Below are 25,905 nucleotides of genomic sequence, written 5' to 3'. Positions count from 1 at the left end.
AGTCTGGCACATTTTTCTTGGTGTTGGGGCAATGGTGGTAAAGAAGACTAAGTCCTCATCTTCAAGAAGTTTTTCCCTTGTAATAGGTAGTAATAGGCAATATTCATTTAGGCAAGTATGTGAGATAATTTCAGATAAAGTATAGTGAAGGAACCAAAATAGGTAATATGTTGGAAGGAGATTGGAATTGGGAAGGAAATTGGCAGAGTTGGAAAGCTGTTTTAATAGTGAAGTTAACCAAGGAAGGTGTCTTAAGCATTTGACAAGAGGGACCACTTGGGAATGATCTAGGAAATGCAGAGAGTTGCAAGCACAAAGACACTAGAATGATTGGAAAGGAGGCTAATATAACTGGTGTGTAGTGGCCAGGGGAAATGATAGTCACTAGGTTGAGTATATTGGCTGGGTCACATGATGTGCAGCCTTAGAGATGAAGAGTGTGGCTTTTTAATAGTTATAGGAGGAAGTCATCGGGGAGGGAAATGAACTAGTGTGCTTTTGAAAAGACCTATCTAGTCTCTGAATATAGAACAGATTATAGAAGAGTGGCAAACAAGCAGACAAATCTTTTAGGATCTATTGCTGTGTCCAGGGAAGAGGTTGATGGCTACATGGTTCAGAGTGGTAGGTTGGGAAGTTCTGAGAAGAAGATGGATTTGTGATAGATACATAATAGTGAAGGAAGAAAATGTGCTGATTTTTTGCCTTTACTGAAATCCTGTGGCTTCTGATATTTGTGGCAGCTTTGAATTTCACTGTATTGTGGCAAAGGAGAGAATTGGTCTTAGGGCAAATGGATGAGTTAATTTACAGTGTAGACTTCATACCAATCAGATTTTTATCTTACTAAATCTGGCAAGTTGCAGTAGATATTTGATGTGTTTTAAATGTGACATTTTATTGTTGCAGGAAATGTTTTCATATTTGTCCAACCAAATAAAGAAGTTGTCAGAAGCCTACAATGAAAGACTGTTGCATACACCTCACAATCCCATATCTTTAGGTAATTCCTTTTTTCCTAAAGAAAAACAAATATTACAATCCATCTCTAGGAAGAAGCTGGTATTTCTAGAGAAAGTGAGAGAACTCTTTCTGGTTATAATGATACTTCTAAATTCATCACAGTATTTTAATTTGTAAATTGAAGAAGTTTAGCCTTTTGAAATGCTTTAATATATTTCTGAGATAAAGCCAATGCACTGAGAGAACGAGAATCAGTATTAAGTATTATAATGAATATGCAGAAAATACTTAAAGTCCTGTTTCTAACCAGAACTCTAGTTATAAATAATTAAAACTTTCTCCAGGTCAGGTGTGGTGGCTCATGCCTGTAATCCTAGCACTTTGGGAGGCCAAGGTGGGAGGATCACGTAAGCTCATGAGCTCAAAACCAGCCTGGGCAACATAGGAGACCTTGTTTCTATTAGTTAAACTAAACAAATAAATAAAACTTTCTCTAGTTAACAAAACATCAGCCTATCAGAAATCAAATCTTATGTTGTTTTTAATGCCATTATTGCTTATTTTCTTTAGCCTATGGATGTTAGAGAAATCTGTATTTATGATAATTTCACTTGTATATGTAAGGACTATGTGTTTTTGTCATGTAATATAGAGGCTACTAAAAACAATAATGTATATATTGATGTTTATTCACTTAATTATCTTTTAAGCTTCAAATGACCCCCTTTTAAATTGTGAATATATGTAATATAATGTTTCATATTTCACATATATCTGAAGAAAGTAAGGAAAGTGAATCATTTGTAACTGAAGCCTTTTTTAGGAATGGGCTTCTACGGAATACCATTTGAACACCAATATATAATAAAAACCACCCAACCAGTCTTTGCTGTTTTATGATCTATATAGATGTTATAGAAGGCGATACTGCATAGCTTGAATTCTGGTTCTTCCATGTACTAGCCTGTGAGCTCCTTTTCCCTCACGTGCAAAATTGCTAAATGATTGGTTGAGATTGTGAAGCATCTAGCATGGTGAGTCGTCAGTAAATGGTAGCTACGAGTGGTGCTATGTATGCAATCCGGTTTACCCACGCAGCCTCAGAATGACTATTGCCATTTCTACATGTAGAAGTTGATCTCACTTAGTTTTATATATGTACTGAAATATATCCCACAACCTCACTTTACAAGTTCTTAAAACTTGGTTGGATGTGAATGAACAGCCATGCTGATGATGTTATTATTCCACCTATTTAGTTGGAAAAATTTACTCTCTGGAAGGATGATGTGGAAATTCTGTTTTGTATTCTGAGATGTTAATTTACATTAAAATATTTTTGTCTGATATGTGAAGAAAAATCCCTTCTGTAATTCATTAAGTACATTAAAGTGAAATTGTGCCACTTGACAATGAATAAAAAGTAATGTCTTCATCATTACTATTGTTATTATTGAGTGATTTTTATGCCAGTAAACTAAGGCTTATTGGGATACTTTTTTCTTTTTCAGCTGTGACACTTAAAACATTAGATAAACACCATGACAAAGCTGTCACTCAGCTTGGCTCTATGCTTTTTACCAGACAGGTTTCTGGAGCCAGGTAAGTATGTTTAAAAGAGACATGGATTTATTTGGCTTTTCAAAGTTAATTCCAATAAAGTATCTTTCCTCAACAATGGTCCCCCAAGTATATGTTGAACTATACCTGTGAATTCATCATGGAGTAAAGAATGATGAGTTAGAGAATCTGTAAGGCTGCTACATGCCCACCTGTGGACTGCTTATGCCTGAAATAGTCACAAAAAGTCAAAAAAAGGATTTGTAAGGCTACTATATACCCACTTGTGGACTGCTTATGCCTGAACCTTGTTTGTTTTCATAGACGTACAGAAACAAAGTTTTATTACCTCTCTTCACAGATTTTTTGTCTTTATTTCCTTTGTTAGAAGATCTTTGGCGAGTCACAGTATGGCATTAGAAATAAGTCATCTTCATCACTAAATTGAAGTGAAAGTGTTGTTAAGGAAAAGCCTTCTTCCTAAACTAAAAAAAAGATTATGCAACCCTTGCCTATCTAACTGCCTCAGAAAACTGTATTTTTTCCTTTACAAATATACATAGTCTGAAAGTGAATCTCATTTTTCATTTTAGATTTGATGAGGTCAGAGAAAAATGACTTGAAAAGAAATATCTTGTTGTAAATACTTTTCTTTACATGCTTCTCTTATAACAAGAATTTTTCTTTAACTACCAGAAGATAGAGATTTTATATCACAGGACAGCTTGATGAACTCTTATCTATATGCAGTATAGTTTTGACACTTCTAAAATGATTCTCTTGACTTTGCTTTTAGTATGGCCACTATTTGTCTTTATGTTTAGGTTGAGCTTAATTGACTCCTTAAAAAAATGATTAAACTATTAGAAATCTGCTTATATCTAATATGCCAGTGAACTAAAGCTTTAAACATGCAGTTGCCTATGCTGAATATTGCTGTTTGCTGACCACCACCCCACTATAAACAGTTACATAACTTCTTCTGGACCTTTGCTTTAAAACTGTCCATTGCAAAGCATTGATCAGATAGACTTTTTGTTTATTGATTATTTGAGGTAACACATGACAATTACAGTGGTTTGACTTGCAAATTTCAATATTTCAGTAAACTGTGCCTATATGAAGTAATTTTCCAGATTTGGCACAAAACCAAATAATTTTCCTTTTACCTCTTTGAAGAAGATGTAGAGGTGTTTGAGATTCCTAGAGCTTCAGGTAAAGAGAAAAAGACACTGGCAAAAATAAAATAAATAAAAAGAGATTCCTAGAACTTTTAGATCTTTCAGAGAAGATAAGTAAATGATAATCATGAGATAGAGTTTTTCTGTGTAAAAAAGCAGTGTGTTATAGAATCATTCTAAAGTCAACCCGTTCTATTTTCGTAGGCTGTGATTTATGGCTGTTTTTAAACTTCTTAATAAGTGGATATAAGGCTTTGTAACACATATCTTTTGTTTATGGGTGACATTGTGTTACCATTACCAGACATATTAAATTGGTAAATCTTTCCTCTTTCAGGGTTGTGCCTCTTGGGTCTGTGCAAACTGTGAGTGGCTATACTTTCAGAGGCTTTATGTCACATACAAATAATTACCCTTGTGCTTACCTCAATGCTGCATCAGCCATCGGAATGAAGATGCAGGATGTGGACCTGTTCATAAAGAGACTTGACAGGTGTTTAAAGACAGTAAGAAAAGAACAAAGTAAAGAGAGTGATGACAATTATGACAAAACTGAAGATGTGGATATTGAAGAAATGGCTTTAAAACTAGATAATGTACTTCTTGACACACACCAGGATGCTTCTTCATGACATGCAGAGGGTTTCTTCATGATCATCTGAAAGAAATGATAAAGCTGTAGTACAAGCAAGTAGTTTAAAGACAAGACTTGAGATTTTTGAATTGAGAATTTCATGGAGAATATTCAGTCAAGGAGTAGACTGTCGTCTGAACTAGCCATGGATGATTGTTAAGTTTTCCATTCTTAGACTGCTTCGATCCTTGTGATCCTTAACAGGTTATAATATACAATTAGCATTTTTCTAATTGTTAGGATATCTGTCAGTTAAGCCTCATGGATCAGATAATTTTTACTAGTGTAATGACAGTAATATTACCTTCAATTATTTTTGAAATGCAGATCACACAGAATTGAGAAAGGTCTCTTATGCTACTAGTTACTAGTTGTTTGTTGAAATGTGTAAGTCACAATGTGCCTGTAAAATGGACATTCCCCAGGGAAGCAGAGACAAGATAAAAACTTCCATTGTGACCCAAAAGCAGTGGTTCTCAACTGGGGATGATTCACTTATCCAAACAGCATCTGCGGACATTTTTGGTTGTCACAACTGGTGGGATGCTGTTAGCATTTAGAGGATACAGGCCAGGGTGCTGCTCAACATCCTACAATGCATGGGCAACTCCCCACAACAAAGAATTACCCAGCCCAAAATGTCAGCAGTGCTGAAGTTGAGAAATACTCCTCTAAAGCAGATAAACTCCTCGAGTAAAGAGAAGTTTACCATAGCAACTTTAATTATTCAGTAGTACTTCAAAGAAGATAGCTTTATAAATGTCATCAAATATAGAGAATCTTAAGTGATGACTAGGGTCATGGGTTCTAAACACGTCATTATGGCACTGGTGCATTTTTCCATTTGGGTAAGGGAAACCATTATTCCACTTACTGTTTTTGCTTTAAGCAGCCTGTGAATATTGGTTAGTTTGTTCAGATGTTGTGCACAGACATCATCAAAATTGGCTAACATAGGCATTTTTGCTAGGAAGGGGAAAATCACATAGTGTGATAAACAGGGGTATTGCCCCCTTTCTGCCCATGTGTTCATTTTTCTAAGTCTGAAATTCCAGACTTACTTGCATTAACAATAATTTTGTTGTTAATTTAAGAAATAGACTGATATGTCATAGCCTGAAGAGTTACTGAAGCTTCTAAACATGCCACCATGCCAAAGCCATGTTTCTCAAAACCAGCTCTGTGGATCATTGTTCCTAAAAGGTGCTCATGGGGAGAAAATGTTCTGTAGACAAATAAATTTGGGAGCCACCTTTGCAAACCTGCCTGTTGGCATATTAAAGGCTCTAAGAATTGCTTCACTAACTAACCCAGTTTGAATATATCCTTATCCAAAGAGAAACTTATTTTTTAAAGTGAAGTATTTATTAACAGCCCATTGAACATACTTTTAAAAACACTACAGTAGAGAATGGTATGTTGCCTTCTGGGTTACATTTTTCTTATTGATTTGGCATTGTAACCTATATATAAGAAAGGGATTTTCTGGTATTTTGGTGACATTGTGCATTGTCCCAGACTGTTTGTAAACATGAGCTCAGATAGATACCTCTTCCTTTAATGTGTAAGGTAGACTCCTATGGTCACTGGCTTGACCGCCTTGGAAGTCAATACTATTTTGAGATATAAAGTTTTTAATTATGAATATCACAAAGTTTATTTTAAAATGTATTTATTTTATCTTTGGGGCTCAAACATTTAAAAAATTTACATAGTTGTAATAACTCGTTTCAAGGGAATAAATACTGGATTAAAAAGTGTAAATTTTTAATGAGAATTTGGGACTAAATTGCAGAGCCGATAAAGCTGAAGAGTTGCAAACTCTAGAGTCAAGAAAAGCATTGAAATGATGTTGCAAATGTAAATGCTGGCAGTGCAGCTTACCACACATGTAAGCCAAAATTGTTTTATAGAGCAAGTGATCTATATTGTTGTGATCATCATTTAGCTTAAGAAAGGCCAGAGCTGGGAGACTCGCAAATGTTTTCTCATCTGCAGTATATCAGCAGTTCTTGGGCTTCAGCTGCTGAATAGATAATAATTCTAATTGAAGATAAATTACATGAACTCACATGTGAATGATAAATATGTTACAACATTTCATTCCTGATGCATAAAATCAGCTGTGGTTTTTAGTATTAACCCTTTCTTTTTCTGTGGTTTTGGAATTCTAGCTCTATTCTTTCTGGCTTAAAATTTGACTCTGAGATCATGGAATTCACAACAGTTTTAGAAGAGTTCTGTCTATTCAGGCTTTCCTTGGTCCTCACCCTAGTGTCATTTTCCCTTACTCCCATTTCCACATGTAAGTATTAAAAAGGATGTGTTTATTATAATTTGGTAGTACTGATTGGTAAGCCTCATCATTGGCCTTTGTTATATTTGCACTGTGACAAAGGCAGTGGATGATACATTTCCAATCATTGCTGAAGATAACCTCTTCTATCTTTGTGACCCAACTATCCTTATGAAAACTACCAGGTAAAATTTTGGAGTTAGATTTTTAAAGCCATTGGGCTATGGCAGTCTGCCTAGAAAAGAAAATTGAGAAACAGAATATTCTTTCAGTCTCTCCACAATGTGTTACTTACACATGGCAGGGAAAGGAAGTTTAAATCAAACCCACAGTTTGGTTCTTAGGTCCTCTGCTGATGAAGTCTCACTCTATCAGGGAATGATATGTGACACCAGCCTTAGGAACCTGGTGTTTGACTGTAAATCTTTCTGTTGAGCTTTTTGTATTAGTTGAATGAAGTTAAAGAATATGAATTATTGAATGCAGTTCTGTTCAGCCAATAGGCACTTGATATACAGAATGGTAAATTTAAATATAAATTAAATTTTTCTAATATTATGATCAGTACTTAACTCCATTGTGGTTCTGTGTCTTTAACCGCCTCATAATAAGAACTCTCGTTGAGGACTGGGCTACAGAATGTGCTTTTAGACTATGTCTGCGACTCCCATAGATTTTTGTAAAATTTAAACAGAGTTAATTTGTGTTTACTGCTGATGTTACTTTAATTTTGAATTAGCAGTTCATCCTGAGAGTTACATTCAAGTGTCCTTTCACAGAGGAAAATAACAAACAGCTGAAAACAGCAACAATAAAACTGGTGAGTCTGACTCATATTACACTGGGAGAAAGTTTTTGGAATACATACACATTTGGTGTATGTAAGAGTTGGGTTTTATTTTCCCACTTTCTGAGATATACTAACTTGTGCCAGGATCTTAAATAATTTTGTTATGTTTTGCATTTTTGAGGCCAACTTTATTTTGCAACTGAAAAAAAGTCCAGTTTTGCATACACAGAAGTTTGGTTATTTTAGAAGTCTCACAGACTGAATAATTTGATAATAATTGAATATGATACTAACAGCTTTTTAAGAAGAGGTTGTATTAGTCAGTTTTCTCCTTGTCTGCAATGTCATGTTGTCTAAATGTCTCTTGTGGCCAGTCTTAGCAGACAGACCTAACACTCGCTGCATCCTCTTGTGCCTTACTTTTTACTTTCCTTTCGCCCTTATGGTAGATACACATGTAAGATGGTAAGTTTAAGGCTAATGAACATGTGTTTGTAATTTCCTTCTCACTATTCTGCAGTTAAAGCTAAGGCCTTAGGCAAAATCTAGAAATGTTTATGTCGTTTTATTTTTTATCAAGTGGTGTCGACTTGAGAAGTACCAAGAAAGGCTGTGCTTACCTGTGTAACTGTGGGGATTAGCCATGAGATCATGAAGCTGAAGTCAGCCTGCGAACCAGCCTGTTTTTCCAAAAGGAAAAGATGTTTCCAAAAATGTTTTTGCTGTAGACTGTTTAAAAATAAAAATAAATTATATAATTTATTACATGAAATAAATTTTAATAAGGCACTGACAGTACATTATTTTACCTAATCCTTACGATAAATAAAATCTGAGAATACAAATAACTGACACTAAATTACTTGCCCATTTTTGATTCAGTCATCAGTATCAGCTTGTTGAGAAATCAGCAGGGAAAGTCATACCTATAATGAGACTCATGAGTCATGGCCGGGGGCTAAATTATTTAAAAAAAAGGAGAAGAAGAAGGAAAGAGACGATATTCCAGCAACCATTTTGCAAACGTTGTGTTGACTGTAGAAAGTACTTAGAAGCATGGGCACTTATTAACCATGTGAGGTCACATATTTAGCCTCTTTGAATCTCAGTATCATCAAATATAAAATGGATACAACCTTATAGGATTGAAGATTAAATGAGATAATATATGGTAGAGTGTAACTCAGTACCTTTGCATAAAGTACTTAACTGTTAATAACTGCTATTATGCTTTACGAAAAGCTATACCATCATAAGTTTTGCTAGACTTAAATGTATTCATTATTATGTAGTTTATTCAGTAGAATTTTTTTTGAGGGGGAGTCATCAATGAATTTTGTCGGCAAATTAATTTAAAAGTACGTAGTTGATTATAGATGACCATTATTTTTTATTTTCAGGGTTTTTCTATTTTGGCTTTTATGGATTTTTTTTAGTTTTGCATTTTTGAGAATTTTCTTAAAAACCATATTTTAAGTGCATTGACTAATTACCTGAAATTTCAGGTTACAACCCAGAAAAGATATACAGAAAAAGTTCATACAGAATGACTTCAACATTGATTATATTATCTGACTAAAATTTGTGGTATAATAGGCAGATCTGCAGGCATGGCAATTGTTCAGTATATTTAGCCCTATTCTTACATGGATTTATAGTAGAATAGCCGATCATGGCTCCCAAGTGGGTATCTTTAGCAGACTTCTCTCCTGAGCCCCACACTTGAATGCAGCTGCCTAGTCAACATCTTTTGCGTGTCTGATGGACATCTTAACCTCCACATGCCAAAGATGATTCCTTGATCTTCTGCCCTAAAAATCTGTTCACCCACAGCCCTCCTCACCTTAGTAAATCATACTCTTCAGTTGCTTAGGCCAGAAACCTTGGAGTAATCCTCCACTTTTCTCTCTCCCATCCTACGCCAAATCCATCAAGAAATCATGTTGTAGCTACTTATTTATCCAGAATCAAGTCATTTCCCACCTGTTCTGTAACCAGCCAGTTCTGAACTCCCAGTGTTTCTTGTCTGAATGATGACTACCCTTGGTTCCCCTGGTTCTACTCATGTCCCTTTACCATCTCTTCTTACAGCCAGAGTGATCCTCTGGAAACATAGGTCCTGTCACGTGTCTGTTCAGACTCCTGCAGTAGCTCCCATGTTGCTCAGCGTATAAGCCCAACGCCTTGCTGTGTCCCAAAAAGCCCTACAGCACTGGCCATTGTAACCACTCCCCCTTCATCTTTCTGACCTGACTCTTCATCCTTAACCCCCCCCATTCTAGCCAAACTGGCCATCTTGCTGTTCCTCAAAGGCATGCTTAGCCTTAGAGCCTTGGCTCAAGCTGGGCCTTCCACCTGGAAACATCTCTTAACCCAGATGCTTGGCTAACTCTCTTCCTTCATACATTTTATCAACGTTCTCCATTTTCAGTGAGCTCTACCTTGACTACCCTTTTTAGTACTGTAGCTATCTCCCCCCTTCCCTTAACATTGTGTAAAAATTGAGGGTGGGGCCTCAATTTTAGGGTTTGTGAGAATCATCTGGAGTTGTTAAAATGTAGATTCAGATTCTAGGTCTGGGGTGGGGCAGCATCTCTAGCAAATCCCTAGGGCATGCCCGCAGTGCTGGCCCATGACGCACTGAGGAGCAGAGGTCCACCATACCATTCATCTACATATTTATTTTGTACTGTTTGTCTCTCCCTCTCTGGCTATGGCATAAACTCCACTGAAGCAGAATCTTTGTTTTGTTCACTCATGTATCCCAAGCACCTAAACAGCACCTGGAACATGATAGACACTCAAAATATTTATTGCATGAATGATTCAATAGGTATTAAATATTTATATAACTATATATGAAATGCCCTCATGTCTGATTGAAACTTCTCAGTGGTTTTCCATCTGTCCTAGACTAGAGCTCTAAAAATTTTACTTAGGTGGTAGACACAAAGAGGTTCTGTTCAGATCTTGCACAGAAAGACTCTACCCAGCTGCAAGGAATATGCTTAGCTGACAGCCTTCCTGCTGTTACCTCCTTCAAGGTTAGCTCAAACCTGTCTTTGAGCCAAAAGTCATGGCCTTCAGCCAATTTCTGAGCAAGGCCCAGGTCCAAGGGCCCAGCCATTCCCACCCAGTGTGGCTCTGGAGCACCCTGCTGTGCTGGCAGACGCTTGGTTGGGTCTGCATCCCAGTCTGAGGGCTCCCCTGCCCTCGCCTGCTTTCCCCCTTTTCTTTTTCAGGTGTTAACTCCTCAACAAACCTTTTGCTCTCTTAACTTTGCCTCAGTATGTGCCTCCCAGAGAATTCAACCTTTGATACCCGTGGCCAACAAAATAAGCTACACTCTTCTGCACACCTTTCTACCCGTTCTCTCCCTTGCTCTAAGCATGTCTACTAAACCCAGTTGCACCCACTTAGTGGTATTCCAGTGACATCAATCCTCAGTAAGGTTCATTAGCCTCATGAATCTTTTCTATGTTGGCTATCACAGATTATGCCATTGTTCTGGCCTGGCATCATTTTTTAGCTATTTGATCATTTTAAAATACTAATTACTGTTTTGAGGAACGGTTCCTGATTTAATGATGTATCACACCTTTGATAAGTGGTCCATGTGCCATGAGAAGGTGAATCAGTTAGTTGTTGAGTGACCAACCTTTGGGAAGAGGTTTCTCCCAGGAGCTACAGTGATCACAAAGTGACTTCAGCCCTGGCTCTGCCACTTAGTGACCGAGTGAAACTGCACAACTGAACTTTTGACTCATCAGTAAAATGGGGATAATATCTCACAGGATTGAAATAAAGATCAAATGGAAGAATCTATCATATATAAAGTACTTAGCAAGGAGTCCCATCTAGCATGTGGTCTGATAGTAGCTATTATTAAATGAACCTTATTTTAAAAAACTGAAAAAGATGGTCAATAAAATAGCACCAGAAACAGTCTTTGTAAAATGTAGTTGTGCTTTGTTGGCCCTGATTTTCCTGTTCTGATAAAGAAAGAAAATGAAGCCTGGAACCCTCTTCAGAGCACTTTGGAGATGACCACTCGCTCCCCTCTCCTTTGCTCCCGCCTGACTTGGCGCTGTTGGATTCATTTCTTTGTCTTAAGGCTTTTGTCTCCTGTTAAATGCAGATGCCTCAGGAAATGGATAACTGCTATTTATCCTTATTAGTTGGCGACATCTGACTTTGGATGTATTTATCAGATGTTTCCCTAAGAGTAGGCTTTTTGTTTAAAAAAATTTTTTTGTATTATAGGAACTTTCAAGCATATACCAAAAAATATGATGATGCCCAGCATCCATTCATCAGCTTTGGCACATATCAAATCCAATTTTGTTTCACCTACACCACCAGCTAGTCCTCCCCCATCACTTTAAGCAAATCTCATCATCATTTCTGGGTGTAGCTCACATTTCAAAATGTGTCACCAAAGGAAAGGTCTCATTTTGCTGTTTTAAGTCACAATACAATTATCACACCTGAAAAATTTCACAATAATGTCTTGATGTCATAAAATATGCTGTCAGTATTCATTTCTGTAATTACCTTTCTTTTACCTTTGAGTCGGGATCCAAATAAGATCACCGAAGGGTAGATTTTAGTGGAAAAAGGGTAAGAGGAGGGAATCAGGAAGCATTAGGAACCAGTGACAAGTAGAGAAGTACTGAAAGGGGAGGTTGAAAGTGTCTGAGACTTGAGACAGTGTTTGTGTGTTATTTAAACAACTTTCCCCTGGGTTAATAATACTGAATTTATAGGAGATGTTCATACCTCCACACAGACTCCCAAAGATCTTTCAGGATGCTGGAGAAATTACAGTTTGACATGCTTCAAGTTTTGCTGGTTATCATGAGAAATGGACTTGAGTCCACACTGGCGTGTAATAATTCACTTTCAATGCCAGCTTTCCCAATGTGAGGCTTTAAGTTAGAACCCCAAAAAGGATTAGGCCTGTAATGTGCTGGTGGTGGGGTGGTAATCGTCGTAGCTATATAGAGCTATCTTTTATTCTAAAATAGATTGAAGACAAAGCAAGCTATGCTGGGCTCCTGCCAGCCCAGCTCAATGAGCCGAGAAGGCAGAACGCCATCTCAAAATGGGTGTTTAGAGCAAAGGGGAGCAGAGAGGCACCACCCGGGGTGGAGCAGAGGAGCTGACCGTGGTGTTCCTGTTGGAAGAGTCCGCCTGATTCACTTCAGGGATCATGAGAGAGACGAAGGAGCTTTTGGGAGAACTTGCTTGAGACCAGATCAAAAGCTGAGAGAGATCTATTCCCACTCCTCCTCCAGAAAACTTGGTCATAGGCAATAAGTGGGTCCTTTACACCACAGTGGCAGAAGGTACTTTTCACTGGAAAACTCTCAAACAAACCAAACCAGACTTCTTGGAGAAGTTAACATAGAAGTATGGGATCCAGTGTCCCTAGGAATCCATTAGTCTAATAAAATTCCCCATTTTAGCTTTCCCAGGTAATAAAACAGATTCTGAGAGTGACAACCCAAAGACACACAGCCCCTTCAGGATGGCATTGAGGCAGGTCTCAGGCTGCAGCCAACAACGGCCCGTGATGGCCAGGAGCAGATCTGAAGGAGGTAGAGAAAAACCTGCAAGACAACATCTTGATCCAGAAAACGTTTTCCTGGTTTTTGGATCAGGTTTTCTTTTGATTCCCTATAAAATGCATCAATTTCTTGTTTCCAGTGTCTCTCTCCCCACATCCAGTTGATGTGCTGTTCGTCCTTGCCTGGTGACTCAGACCTTCCTGGGGTGGGAGAGGTGGGGGTGGTGGCGAGCAGGAGCTTTTGAACAGTAATCCCTGCAAACTTTTTTTAAAGGCCAGTAAAAACATTCATCAGTTTTTATCTTCTAATTAAAAGCAAATGAACATTTTAACATTAGGAAATTCAGCACTTTTTTGGGTTTGCATTTATGATCATTGTCTATTTTCCATTTATTTCCATCTATTTGCAATAAGTGTATTTTAGGGCCAACTTGGTTTATGCTGTTCCCAGGAAAAAAAAGTGAAACCCACAACCAACCAAACTGCTTTATAGATCCATCCCCATGGAGCCCAGAGCTTCCTAGGCATGAAATTGACTGACGCACACAGAGGCAGCAGGTGCGGGGCCACATGCCACTTGCCGCCTTTTTTTTAGTGTGTGTTTATAATCAGTAAATGGCTGTAGATGTTTAAATGGTTGCCTAATACTGATGGAGAGCGGATGCCATTATAACTTGAACTTGTATTGCCATGCAGATGGTGGAAATAAACATCCAATTCTGCACACAGTTTTGTTTGTTTCTCACTTTTAAAAGATCAGCTGAGTGTCAGGCATCCATGGTGCCAGAAGGGGGGCTGCGGCTGGGGGTGGGGAGTGATAGAAGAGCTGGGCTGCTGTCAGTTCAGATTGGCTTTTGTGCTGACAGTCGAAAACAGCAGGTTCCCCTGTAAGTGGGAGGAGGTTTATGGCATCGATGGTCTCCACTCCGGAGTTACCAGGCAGCAGCTCCAAATATTCACAGTCACCCTTCTCCATCACAGAAGGATTCCAGCCCTAACCCTGCCTGTTGGAACTCTTGCCACACCTTCTTTTCCTTCTCCCTTCTCTTTCTTAAACACTTTGATAAATGGAGCTGGCTGGACAGAGTGGTGACCTCGGTTTCACCCTCCTCACTTCCCCTGCCTGTCCCTTGAATGCCCATTGATCTCCTACATTTTGTGGGACCTTAGCAAATATTTCTTGAACAAATGATCAACTGATTTGTTCACACTATAGAAATAACCAACAGTGTTTAATGTTAACCTGGTCCAGAAATATTTGTTTTAACAGATTTGGAATAATCATAGAAATGAATCTCTCTGAAATTTTGCCAGTCAGTGAGCAGAAAAGAGCAGAGTGAATTTGGGGACAGGGAACTCTTCCTACGTTAAAATTGCCTCGTGGTTCCTCACACCTTGGGAAGAAGCCCAAAGCTGGGAATCGCCTGCAAGCCATTTCTCTGGGACAGAAGACACTGGCCCCAAATGTAAATGTTTAAGAGATTAATCCATGCTTCAGGGTCAAAGAATACGCTCCATGGGGTGCAAGGGGCACAGGGTTTGTGACAAAGGCCGTTCCTAACAGGCTTGGTCTGTTTTATTAATGAATCCTGCAAAAGCAAGGCAAACCCACCCCCACCTCCTCCAGCTGGATTCCCTCCTTCATACCAGCCCTCTTTCTCTGAATCAAATAATGCACTAATCCTTCCCATTTCTGTAGAGTGCTTTCTGGATTACAAAATGCTTTGATGTACATTATTTTGTTTTCATCTTCTGACAGTTTTTGGAGCCAGGCAGGGCGTGATGATTATCCTTATTTTGCAGCTAAGCCCCAGTGAAGTTTGGTGACTTCCATGGCTTGTCTTGTCTGGCGTCATTCTAAGGATAAGGTCTGGAAACTGGTGCTCACAGCTCTGACACCAGCCTTGGAGGCTTCTTGGAGCACTGAAACATGGGGTAGGAGCCTTTGCTTTAGAGCAGGGGTGGTCAGCAAATATTTTCTGTAAGGGGCCAGGCAGTAAATATTTTAGGCTTTGCTGGCCATACCATTTCTGTTGCAACTACTCGAAAGCGGCCAGAATCTGTAAATGAATGGGCATGGCAGTGTCCCAATAAAACTTTATTTATGGACACTGACATTTGAAATTCATATAATTTTCATGAGTCGTGAAGTATTCTTTGGATGATTTTTCCCCCCTAAATCTTCTAAAAGTGTAAGAACCATTCTCAGCTCATGGGCCATGCAAAAATAGGTGGCTGGTTGGATCTCGCTCACGGGCTGTGGTTTGCCAACCTTCCTTCAGAGCTGGTTCTGCTGTTTATCAAGTGTGTAATCTTGGATAGGTTCCCTGGATAAACCTCAGTGTCCTCAGCTACAAGATAGGAAAGGTAAGGAGGAGTTCCTCCCTCAGGGACTAGGGGATGCCATGCAGTAACTGTGAAGTGTTTAGCATGACACGTAGATCACTCTGGGAGTGCGAGGTGTCATGATAAGATGATGCGGAGTCCCTTGAAGTTGTCTGTCCTCCCAAAATATACCGATAGGGGGTGCTTGTCTCTGTGCAACCTCAGCCTTTTTTGCACCTGGTGCTAGTGAAAAGTTGAGGGAAATCCAAACATGCTACAGGACAGAAATACTTTTTTTTTTTTAACCAAAGAAAAGCCTTCAAAAAAAAATAGCAACTTATCAGGGACAAGAAATGACCAAACTAAATGAGAACAGGCTGCACGTTGAACCTGCTGATATGAAGCCAGGGCAAGGCGCTTCCCCACTCTGGCCTCGGTTTCCTCATCTGTATAATGAGAATTTTGGATTTGGTCCTCTCCCAGGTCCATGCACCTCTAGCACTCTGTCGTGCCAGGTGATAACCAAAATATCTAGATCAGGATTCATGTCTGCAATGCTCTTGCTGTGCTAGCGAGGCGCCTGCCACCAACATGAGATCACACCTTGGTGTGATGTCCTTTTATACCTCCCCACGGTCACTGGAGCCTCCCTGTAGGGGTTGTCCTTGGGCAAGTCTATCTCTCTACACCTCAGTTTCCTCATCTGTGAAATGGGGATAATAACAATGGTCTCGACAGCATGGGGTTGATGGGAAAACGAAATAGGATGCTAGGTGCAAAGTGCATAGTATGGTGCTTGGCATGGGACAAGCACTCTGCCAAGGCTGACAAAGAGCTCAGTGTTCTGCATGTCATTGGTACCTGCCTCCATGCTCAGGTCCTCAAGAGACCTGTGATGGTCTTGCCCTTGATCTTGGCATTGGTGTTGGTGATGATGGTGAGGAATCACCTAGTAGCCAAGCAGGACCTTTTATTCCTGAGGACTAAGGAGATTGTGTACTTTGGGAATCCTCCACTCCTAGCACCCAGAGGACTCAGCCCAGGCCAGAGGTCATGATCTGTGGGGCTCTGGCGATCAGCAGAAGATGCCAGGATGGAGCGAGGTGGATGATGACTGAGCTGAAAAAGCTGCAGAGCAGGGTGCAGGTAGGAGCTGGAGACTGTCCACTCAGCATGTGTGAACATGGCCTAGATTTGCCCAAATCCAGCTCCCTGCTCTCCCCTTTCAGAAGCAGAAGCTTGTGACTTGGCACCTGTTTCTGGAACCCACTCTGGGCAAACCTCAGAAGATTTTGCACCTTGAGTCAAAGAGGATGCAGGCCTCTTGGGACCCAAGAGGCTGAGTAGGGCTCCTGCCCTCCTTCTCTGTCTGAAGTTTCCCATACATTAGCTGGAACCTTCACACCTGCCCAGAGGACTGCTGACTCCCACTGACGGTGGCCACCAGGTGACAGCTTGTGTCCTGTGAGGGTGGATGGTGAGAACCATCTGGTAACCAAGCAGATGAAGTCCTGGGGTGATGAAGTCCTAGGAAATAAAGAAGGTTGGTCTTATCCTTAGCCATCCTCACTCCCTTGGATCAAGTCCCCAAAGTCGCCACCAGAGCAGGCCCTGGGCATGGAGGGGATGACTGATGACGGTGTCATTGTCAAGGATGGAAGAGTGGCTGCTTCTGCCTTGCACCATGCCCCTCTCCTGAGCCAGCCTCCTTCCTACCTTTTGACTCCCACTCAGGCAGTAGGCACAGCCTTCTAGAGACAAAGCTGGCACAAATCATAAGTCAGCTGGCCTGCAGGGCCGCGAGAACCCCCAGGGTCTGGCTGGACCATTTATCTATCTGTCTGAGATTTACTGAGCACTGGCCAGAGACTGCTCATTTCTTCTCAATATTCCCTCCTGTTCCTGAGAACTCAACTTTGAGAATAATGCTGCCTTTCCCATTGGGGTACGCTTCCTAGCTGATGTGATTGTGCATTAAGGTTAGACCAATGAGATGTAAACTGAATTATTGTGTGGAACTGCTAGAAAGTTTCCCTAAAGGAAACTTTTTACACCTTTTTGTTTCTTTTTGTTCCTGACACAGAATTCAGATGTGATGGCTGGAGCTCAAGCAGCTATCTTGGACCACGAAGTGTCTACTTACACTAAACCTACTGCAGTAGAAAGGTGGAAGGAGTCTAGACCTCTGATGATGACAGTTTCACAAACCTTTTCCTGGGGCATACACCTTCAGACACCTCTTATTCCTGAGATGCAGATAAACTGCTCCGTTTTAAAGCCACTGTTGTTTTATCTGTTACACACAGCCAAACTTGATCCAAACCCAAAAAGAAAAAGAAAAACCTGATCCAAACTAATTCAAGTCCCTGCAGTGTGACAGACATTCTTTGAGGTGGGGACCCATCAGTGAGGATGGTCCCCAGCATGGTGACCATGGTGTCAGCCCTGTGCAGACACATTCTAGTGGAGAGAAAGCTATACATGTGGAAATGGTAATTTTACAAAATAATTGGTGGCATGAAGTAAAGAAAACAGGTGATATTGAGTGAGACACAGTTCTGAGCATGTCTCATGTATTAATTTTCATATCAGTTCTGTGAGGTGTTGACAAGTATCATACCCATTTTACAGATGAGGAAAAGGAGGCCCGGGGAGGATAACATTGCCTGCATAAGGACACGTGCCAGGAAGCAGAGGAAGCGGCATGTGACTCGCAGCACTCAGCCTCCAGAGCTCACACTCCTGCCAGCTGCCCCCACTGCTTGCACAGGAGGGCAGAGAGTGGAACCGCTTCTCAGGAACTGCGGCCTGACCAGCTGGACCTGCTGACTCCTATCCAGTAGTCTTTTTTCTTTCTTTCTTTTTTTTTTTTTTTTAGAGAGTGGCTCTGTTGCTCAGGTTGGAGTGCAGTGGCGTGATCTCTGCTCATTGTAACCTCTGCCTCCCGGGTTCAAGCAACTCTCCTGCCTCAGCCTCCCCAGTGGCTGGGACTGCAGGTACGTGACACCATGCCTGGCTAATTTTTGCATTTTTAGTAGAGACAGGATGTCACCATGTTGGCCATGCTGGTCTCGAACTCCTGACCTCAAGTGATCACCTGCCTCAGCCTCCCAAAGTGCGGGGATTACAAGAGTAAGCCATTGCACCTGGCCCTATCCAGTAGACTTTATAACAACACAACTCCCTTCAGGTGTGACTTTTCTACCATGGTGATTCTGGGGCATCAAACTTAGTGGTGGCTGTCCCCAAGAGCAAGTCTGACAAGAGTACCAGCTGGAAACTGCATGACTTTTCTGGGATGAGGCATGCGGCTTTTCTTCCATTGCCTTTATTGGTGACAAGACACAAAGGCTGGCCCAGTCTCAGGAGGAGGGGGAACAGACTCCCACCTTTCTCAAAGAATGTATAGATTTGTTTAGAACCACCACATGAATCAGTGAGACGTGTGCTCAGTGACGGTCCCTGGGTGGGGAGGCTCCTGGGAAGCAAGCGGAACACAGACATGGTGGCTGGAGCTGCAGCAACCATCTTGGACCGTGAGGACGCCACAGAGAGACGCCAGGAGCCAACAGCACTGCACAGACAATAGTGACCATGCACAATGAATGGAATCTCAACCTAATGCAGATGAGTCCTGGGAACTGGAAACTGCGGAGGCCTTGTGTTGCCCTGGGCACCAATACCAGTCAGTGGTCAGTGCTGGCTGGGTTTCCTCCCTAAGGGCTCTGTGAGCTGCTGACCACTGCAGCAGCTGATTTGGGAAGCACTAAGGGGCTGGCCCAGGGCAGATGTGCCCAGGCACGTGGAGGTGTCTGTGTGGGGCAGGGCCAGCCGTGGAGCTGTGCTGGCCTCTGGGTAGGCCAGGTCAAGTGAGCTGGTGGGATCATCAGTGGATTGCTTCTAACCATTGACATCTTGGAGGGGGAGGTTTTGAAATCAACTTCCCTTTATAGGAACCGGCCCAATTGCATAACAGCTTTCTGGTGGGTCCCAAAAGTTGTGGAATTGCCTGAGGTCTGGGGAGTATGGACCAGGGCAGGAGAAGCTGAGACTTGCCTCAAAAGTCTTCCGATGTCTCCCACGGCCATCACCCCTGCCACCACCTAGGAGAGAGGAAGCCATTCCCCCAAGAAGTGTCCACAGATGGTTCACGGAACAGCAAACACAGGAACACCTGCTATTCAGAAAGGGCCTAGGCTTCTGGTATATTTTCCTATGTTATTTCCTTTCCCCTCCACAACAGCTCTGCAAGAGAATATCATTATTCACCTCTACAGAGGAGGAGAATGAAATTCAGAAAGATGAAGTCATGTGCCTAAGATCACATGACAAGTCGCAGGGACAAGCCTGAAACCAAGCCTGCCTGGCCGAGAATCTTATTTTCTTTCCTCTGCCCTATCCTGATTCTCACCTCGAGATGCCACACCAGGAGTTGGGCTTGGACTAGCTCCAGCATTCTTGAGTGACAGCTGAAATATGTCTACAGCTGCCTCAGGCCATTCAAGAATAAGGTCAGCTGCTTCCAGGACAGATCCTGTAGGAGGGGAGCACTCTCAATGCTTGGAGGCCCCATGGGGCTTCCACCAGATGCTGCCCAGGTCATCTGCAGCTGGGACAGCCGGTGGGGTGGGGGGGAGGCAGCCAGCCGCTGGGAAAAATGACTGTGGAACCATTTCCCAGAAAAGAACAATGGCAAATGGGGAGCCTATTCGTGGGGAAAAGTGAAGAGTTTAGCACTGAAAGGACTGGATTTTCCATGTGAAGCCTTCTCTCCCTGTCTCTCATTCTTCCTCTGGCTTTGAGTGTGAACAAAGCCCTGTCTTTTTTTAGGCTGAATAAATGATTTGTCCTCAATCCTTTCTTGGGAACCCTTGGCCCAAAATTCACCCTGGATGAGACATGAGAACACAACAGCAGGGGAAAGGCTCTCAGCCCAGGCCTTTTCCCTTCTTAGACATGAGAAGTGTGAGCAGCCTCCATCTTAGCCTGGCTTGGGCTACAGAGGCTCCATGACAGAGCCACGCTCCATGAACATCCTCCTAAGTCCAAAATCCTCTGCAAACCTACGGTCTAAGAACATCTGACCCGACTCCAACTACGCGAGGCTCTTTCTAGTCTTTGTTTCTTCACGTTGTGTGACTATACATATGTTTTTGCTGCAGAAATGTCCATGCGTGTTTGTGTACAGGAGTCTGCCTCCATATGGGTACTGTGCCCCACAGTAACCCTCCTTAAAAACCCCAGATTCTCAGTATGGAAAACACCTGGTCCCAAGAATATCAGACCAGGAATTGTGGATCCGCATCAGAAAAGTGCATATTCTTCTTCTCCTTCTCTCATTTGTTCTTTGTCCTTGTTCTCTCCCTTTTCACTCCTCCTCTTAGTTTTAAAATATTCTGCTTCTTCATTACCTTCCCTTTCTACTTTTCGTCTTTGTAGTTTTTGTTTTTATTGTTTGTGTTTTGAGACAGGGCCCTGCTGTGTCACCCAGGCAGGGGGCCAAGGGTGCAGTCATAGCTCACTGTAACCTTGAACTTCTGGACTCAAGCAATCCTCCGTCCTCAGCCTCCCAAGTAGCTGAGACTGTAGATACATGCCACTACAGCTGCTTATTTTTAAGCTTTTTGGACGGACGGGGCTCTGCTTTGTTGTGCAGGCTGGTCTTGAACACGGGTCTCAAGCTCTTCTTCCACCTTGGCCTCCCAAAGCGTTGGAATTACAGGTATGAGCCACCAAAACCTGGCTTCATCTTTGGAGCTCTTTGACTCGTGTTTTCCTCCTATACTCACATGATCCAGCCATTCATCTAACAGATGTGTACTGTGACTTGGCCAGGCAGATACAACGGGGAGCCAGTGGGCCCGTCCTGACCTCAGTCTGGTCCTGAGAGCGAGTCTAGTGGGGGAGCCAAGAGGGAAAGAGACGATCTTCAGGCCATGTGGTGGGAGGGAAGGGGAGGATGCCTAAGGAGCTGAGGCAGGAAACATGTGGAGGGAGCCCTTCCCCAGACTCGGGGCAGGATGGAGCCTGGCAGGTGCCTCGGAGGTGCCTCTGTTTCCTCCCAGCCTCACAAGCTTTCCACCAAGGGCACCACGAATAAACACACTAGCATGTCATCCCTACAACACCATCTCAACGCCACATCCTGGCCTTCTCTTCTGCCAGGGGGCTCTGCCAGTCCCCTCTTCTGTAGGGCCATGGTCAAGGGCTCTGGAAAGGCTTCTCAAGAGAAAGGAATCTAAGAGGAGAGCTGGGGGATTTTGTTAACTGGAATTTTCTTCTTTCCTCTTTATCATGTGATATTCAGTATATTCATCTCCTAGGGCTGTGTAACAGAGTACCACAAACCGGGTGGTATATTCAACAGAAGTGTGTGATAGTTCAGCCCAGATCAACGTGTCAGCTGAGCTGGTTCCTTCTGAGGCTGTGAGGCAGCATCTGTTCCCTGCCTCCCCAGCTCCTGGGGGTTTGCTGGCAGTCTTTGGTGTCCGTTGGTTTGTAGATGTATCATCCATCACTGCCTTCATCTTCCCATGGTGCTCTGTGTGTGTATCTGTGATCAAGTTTCCCCTTTCTGTAAGAACACCAGTCATTGGATTGGGCCCCTCAACTCCACTATGATGTCATCTTCATTAATTACATCTTAATGACCCTGTTTCTAAATAAGGTCACTCTCTAAGGAGCTGGGAGTTAGGGCTTCATCATATAAATTTGAGGGAACATAATTCAACTCATAATTTCAAGTCTTTTCTTGGAGTCATGATGCTTCCAGGGGAGAGACTTTGGTCTTTACCATCCAGCTCCGTTAGGCCTGTGGCTCCCAAAAGGACTGACGAGGGATGAGTCAGGAGACAGGCAAGGAGCCAGGTGGGCTTTGCCACAGCAGAGTGAAGGAGGCAGCAGCCCCGTGACTGATGCTGTCAGCCATGGGGAGCCTGAAGGACACAGGGAGGCCAGGGGCTGGCAGAGGAAGGCTCAGGTTCCACGAAGGCTGGGGCCAGTCGGGGTGCTGGAGCTATCTTAAAGGGCTTTACAAACAATCATTTGATGCAAAACATTTGAACAGAAAAGAGAAAATCATTCCCCATAATTCTGCCCCCCAGTCATGAAGGACTTTTCAAGCTAAGCCCAAAATAAGTGACAAGGAACAGATCAGTGTCGCATGGAGGTTCAGGACAGGGGTTGCATTGCCAGCTCTGTCATCTACAAGCTGTGTGACCTTGGAAAAGTTGCCCTGTTTGCACTTCAGTTTTGTCCTCTGCATGAGGGGGAAACAGCCGTACCCACTGCACAGGGGTGTTGCAAGGATTCCTTTCGAGCCTGTAAGCAGAGCTCTCAGCTCAGTGCCCGACGCACTCTGCTCTTCAGTAAGCGTAGCTGTTTTGTAGAGAGTGAGCAAGTGGTGAAGCCCAGAACAGACTATAATCATGCTGGGCCTGCTTTTAGCCTTTCAGAGACGCTTACCTTTAGAGCAACTATTTAGAGAATAGGCAAACTGATCTTTCAGATCGGGAGGATAGTGAAAAAATGTCTAGCTCCTTTAAGTTCTTGCTATCCATGTCCAAAGCTCAGCTAAATTGCATCCTAAGACACTGAAAAACTTGCTGATATGGCCACAGAGCTGCTGTCAGTATTCCCTGAGGAATCACAACGTATGGGAGTGGCAGGAGAGAACCAGGGATGGAGAGCGCTTTTGCAGTTCCTTTTTAAGGAAAAAAGAGTAAATTGTAGAAACTCCAGGCTGGAGTGGTGTTCATCCCTTGTAAAATTGTTAGGCAGTTTGGCACACTGGCGGAAGAAAAGAGTAAAAGCCCCCAGGACCGTCCTGGGTTCACTGTCTCTTTTAGGGAAGTGTCTGGTATGGATTTGTGAAATGCTCGAGGCCCGATGGACCTCGATCTTGTGGCACAGGTGGGCTGATTTCTCTCTGGTTGTAGGCAAAGAATGTTGAGTAAGAATCAGTTTGAAAGGAAGGTCTTNACAATAGCAAAGACCTGGAACCAATCCAAATGCCCATCAATGATAGACTGGACAGGGAAAATGTGGCACATATACACCATGGAATATTATGCAGCCATCAAAAATGATGAGTTCGTGTCCTTTGTAGGGACACGGATGAACCTGGAAACCATCATTCTCGGCAAACTGACACAAGAGCAGAAAATCAAACACAACATGTTCTCACTCATAGGCGGGTGTTGAACAATGAGAACACATGGACACAGGGAGGGGAGCACCACACACTGGAGTCCGTTGTGGGGAAATAGGGGAGGGACAGCAGGGGGTGGGGAGTTGGGGAGAGATAGCATAGGGAGAAATGCTAGATATAGGTGAAGGGGAGGAAGGCAGCAAATCACACTGCCACGTGTGTACCTATGCAACAATCTTGCATGTTCTTCATGTGTACCCCAAAACCTAAAATGCGATTAAAAAAATTATTAGTCAGTTTGGCACACTGGCAGAAGAAAAGGGTAAAAACCCCCAGGACTGTCCTGAGTTCACTGTCTCTTTTAGGAAAGTGTCTGATACGGATTTGTGAAATGCTCAAGGCCTGATGGACCTCGATCTTGTGAGATCTTCATCAGAGACCCTCACAACATCCTTTCGGACAGGAAGGAGAAATACAATCTGGCACAGGTGGGCTGATTTCTCTCTGGTTGTAGGCAAAGAATGTTGAGTAAGAATCAGTTTGAAAGAAAGGTCTTAAGAGTTGAATCCAGGTTCAAAGGTCTCCTCATTGCCTTTTAGAAATGGATCCATCCTCCCCAGCACTGGATTGAATCTCCTCTCCCTCCCCACCCCCTGAATATAGTTTTAACATTTTCCTGTTTGTTTGTAGAAACACATTAAAATACTGACAACAAACATAGGATAATTTTGCATTTGCATTTTTTTTTCTTAAATTTTACTCCAATGGTGAAATGTATCATCAAAATTTAAACCATTTGGTAATCATTTCACATTTCAGGGAATACTGAAGTCCTGAGTCTTGCTTGAAGAAGGAAGCTAGTTGGCCAATAGGCATTCTTTTCTCTTTTTTTGAGACAGTTTCGCTCTTGTTGCCCAGGCTGGAGTACGATGGTGTGATCTCGGCTCACCACAACCTTCGCCTCCCGGGTTCAAGCGATTCTCTTGCCTCAGCCTCCCGAGTAGCTGGGATTACAGGTACATGCCAGCACGCCCAGCTAATTTTTGTATTTTAGTGGAGACGAGGTTTCTCCATGTTGGTTAGGCTGGTCTCAAACTCCCGACCTCAGGTGATCCGCCTGCCTCAGCCTCCCAAAGTGCTGGGATTACAGGCGTGGGCCACCTTGCCTGGCCAATAGGTTTTCTTTTCTGCTCTTGTTTTTTCATACACATACACAAGAGAGAGAGAGAGAAAAAAAAAACCCCATTATTTTCCTGCTTAATAGCAACTATATGCCCAGCATTGTGCTACAACCAAGAGACTCAGAATCATAAAATCAGAAGGAACCTGGACATTTTTAAGAACAAGTGCAAAAGCCACGTTCCCGATGATATAGGAGTTGCAGAAGCATTTCAATGACAGCCATCCTCAAAAGGTTTGCAAGCTTCCTTACGCTTTGTGCTGGGGTTTTACTTTTGAAATAAAAGCTGATCTCCTGGGAAAGGCCATAAAGACAAAATTGCAGTCCAGGGTTTTTTTTTTTTTTAAAGCAAGGAAGAATGTTCAGGGAGGAACTCCTGAAAGATTATATTCAGCCAACCTCTGGGAAAAAACCAAATAACTCCCTTTCCCTCCTCCAACAACTACAAAACCAACTGGCCCCAGGATGTAGAGGGCTGGCTCACGCACTATCTCAGCCAAGCCCTTTCCTGGTCCTTGCTGCGGTGTGCGTGGTGGGCCCAGCTGTGTACACTGTGCCCTGCGTTTCACAGGGAAATTTGTGCTTGTAAGTAGAGTGGAATAGAACGTGGATCATAGCCGTGACAAGCCAGAAGCCGACGTCCCCCAGAGTTTCCCAAAGCAGCTGCTTTCTGTTCCTTCCCAGTACTATAAAGTGTGTTTTCTAGAAATGACAGGCCAAATAAAAAGAGAGCTTCTCTTCTTCTCATCTCGTCCGTTTCTCACTCCTCACTTGCTTCCTGTAAATCAGATCTCAGTTCCATCCATCAGGAGCTGGCCGAGATTGTGTAGGTGACCCGAAGGGAGGTGTTTACTGGAACGTGGGGTTTCCCTGAGCTGCTGGGAGTTTGGAAGGTCAGTGTCACTTGTTTTTTGTGCAATTGGCTGAAACTGCTTTATAGAAACAAGAACTTCATCCCACATGCCCTGACCAGTGGCTCTTGATCCTGGCCACTCATTTGCAGTACTTTGGGGACACTGAAAAAATTCTAGTGTCTGGACCCCCACCCCAGACCCAGTGACTCAAATCTCTAGGGGTTGACCTGGATCTTTATTATTAAAAAAAAAAGTTTTCCTTCCTTCCTTCCTTCCTCCCTCCCTCCCCTTCCCCCTTTCCCTTCTCCTTTCCTTCCCCTTTTCCCCTCTCCCTCCGCCCTCCCCCTCCCCCCTTCCCTTCCCTTCTTCCCTTCCCTTCTTCCCTTCCCTTCTTCCCCTCCCCC

General features: G+C 42.6%; 1 protein-coding gene across 2 annotated transcripts in view; it reads left to right on the top strand.

The window, feature by feature from the left end:
- SEPSECS (Sep (O-phosphoserine) tRNA:Sec (selenocysteine) tRNA synthase) overlaps nucleotides 1–8,219 on the top strand; it is a 40,693-nt gene extending 32,474 nt beyond the window's left edge. The window contains exons 9-12 of one of the 2 annotated variants that reach the window (XR_001821724.2): nucleotides 910–1,003; nucleotides 2,475–2,565; nucleotides 4,042–4,398; nucleotides 4,471–8,219. Coding sequence is in view for 1 of the 2 variants with exons in the window: in XM_017518410.2 (XP_017373899.1) it covers nucleotides 910–1,003; nucleotides 2,475–2,565; nucleotides 4,042–4,336 (480 nt within the window). In the remaining variant the exon portion in view is untranslated. Of the gene's footprint in view, nucleotides 1–909; nucleotides 1,004–2,474; nucleotides 2,566–4,041 lie in introns of both variants that reach the window. The other variant, XM_017518410.2, reaches the window with a different exon arrangement.
- The last annotated feature ends 17,686 nt before the right edge of the window (nucleotides 8,220–25,905 follow it).

This window comes from Cebus imitator, unplaced genomic scaffold, assembly GCF_001604975.1.
Source record: "Cebus imitator isolate Cc_AM_T3 unplaced genomic scaffold, Cebus_imitator-1.0 Scaffold679, whole genome shotgun sequence".
NCBI classification, from domain to species: domain Eukaryota; kingdom Metazoa; phylum Chordata; class Mammalia; order Primates; family Cebidae; genus Cebus; species Cebus imitator.
This window is presented reverse-complemented; position numbering and strand designations above follow the sequence as displayed.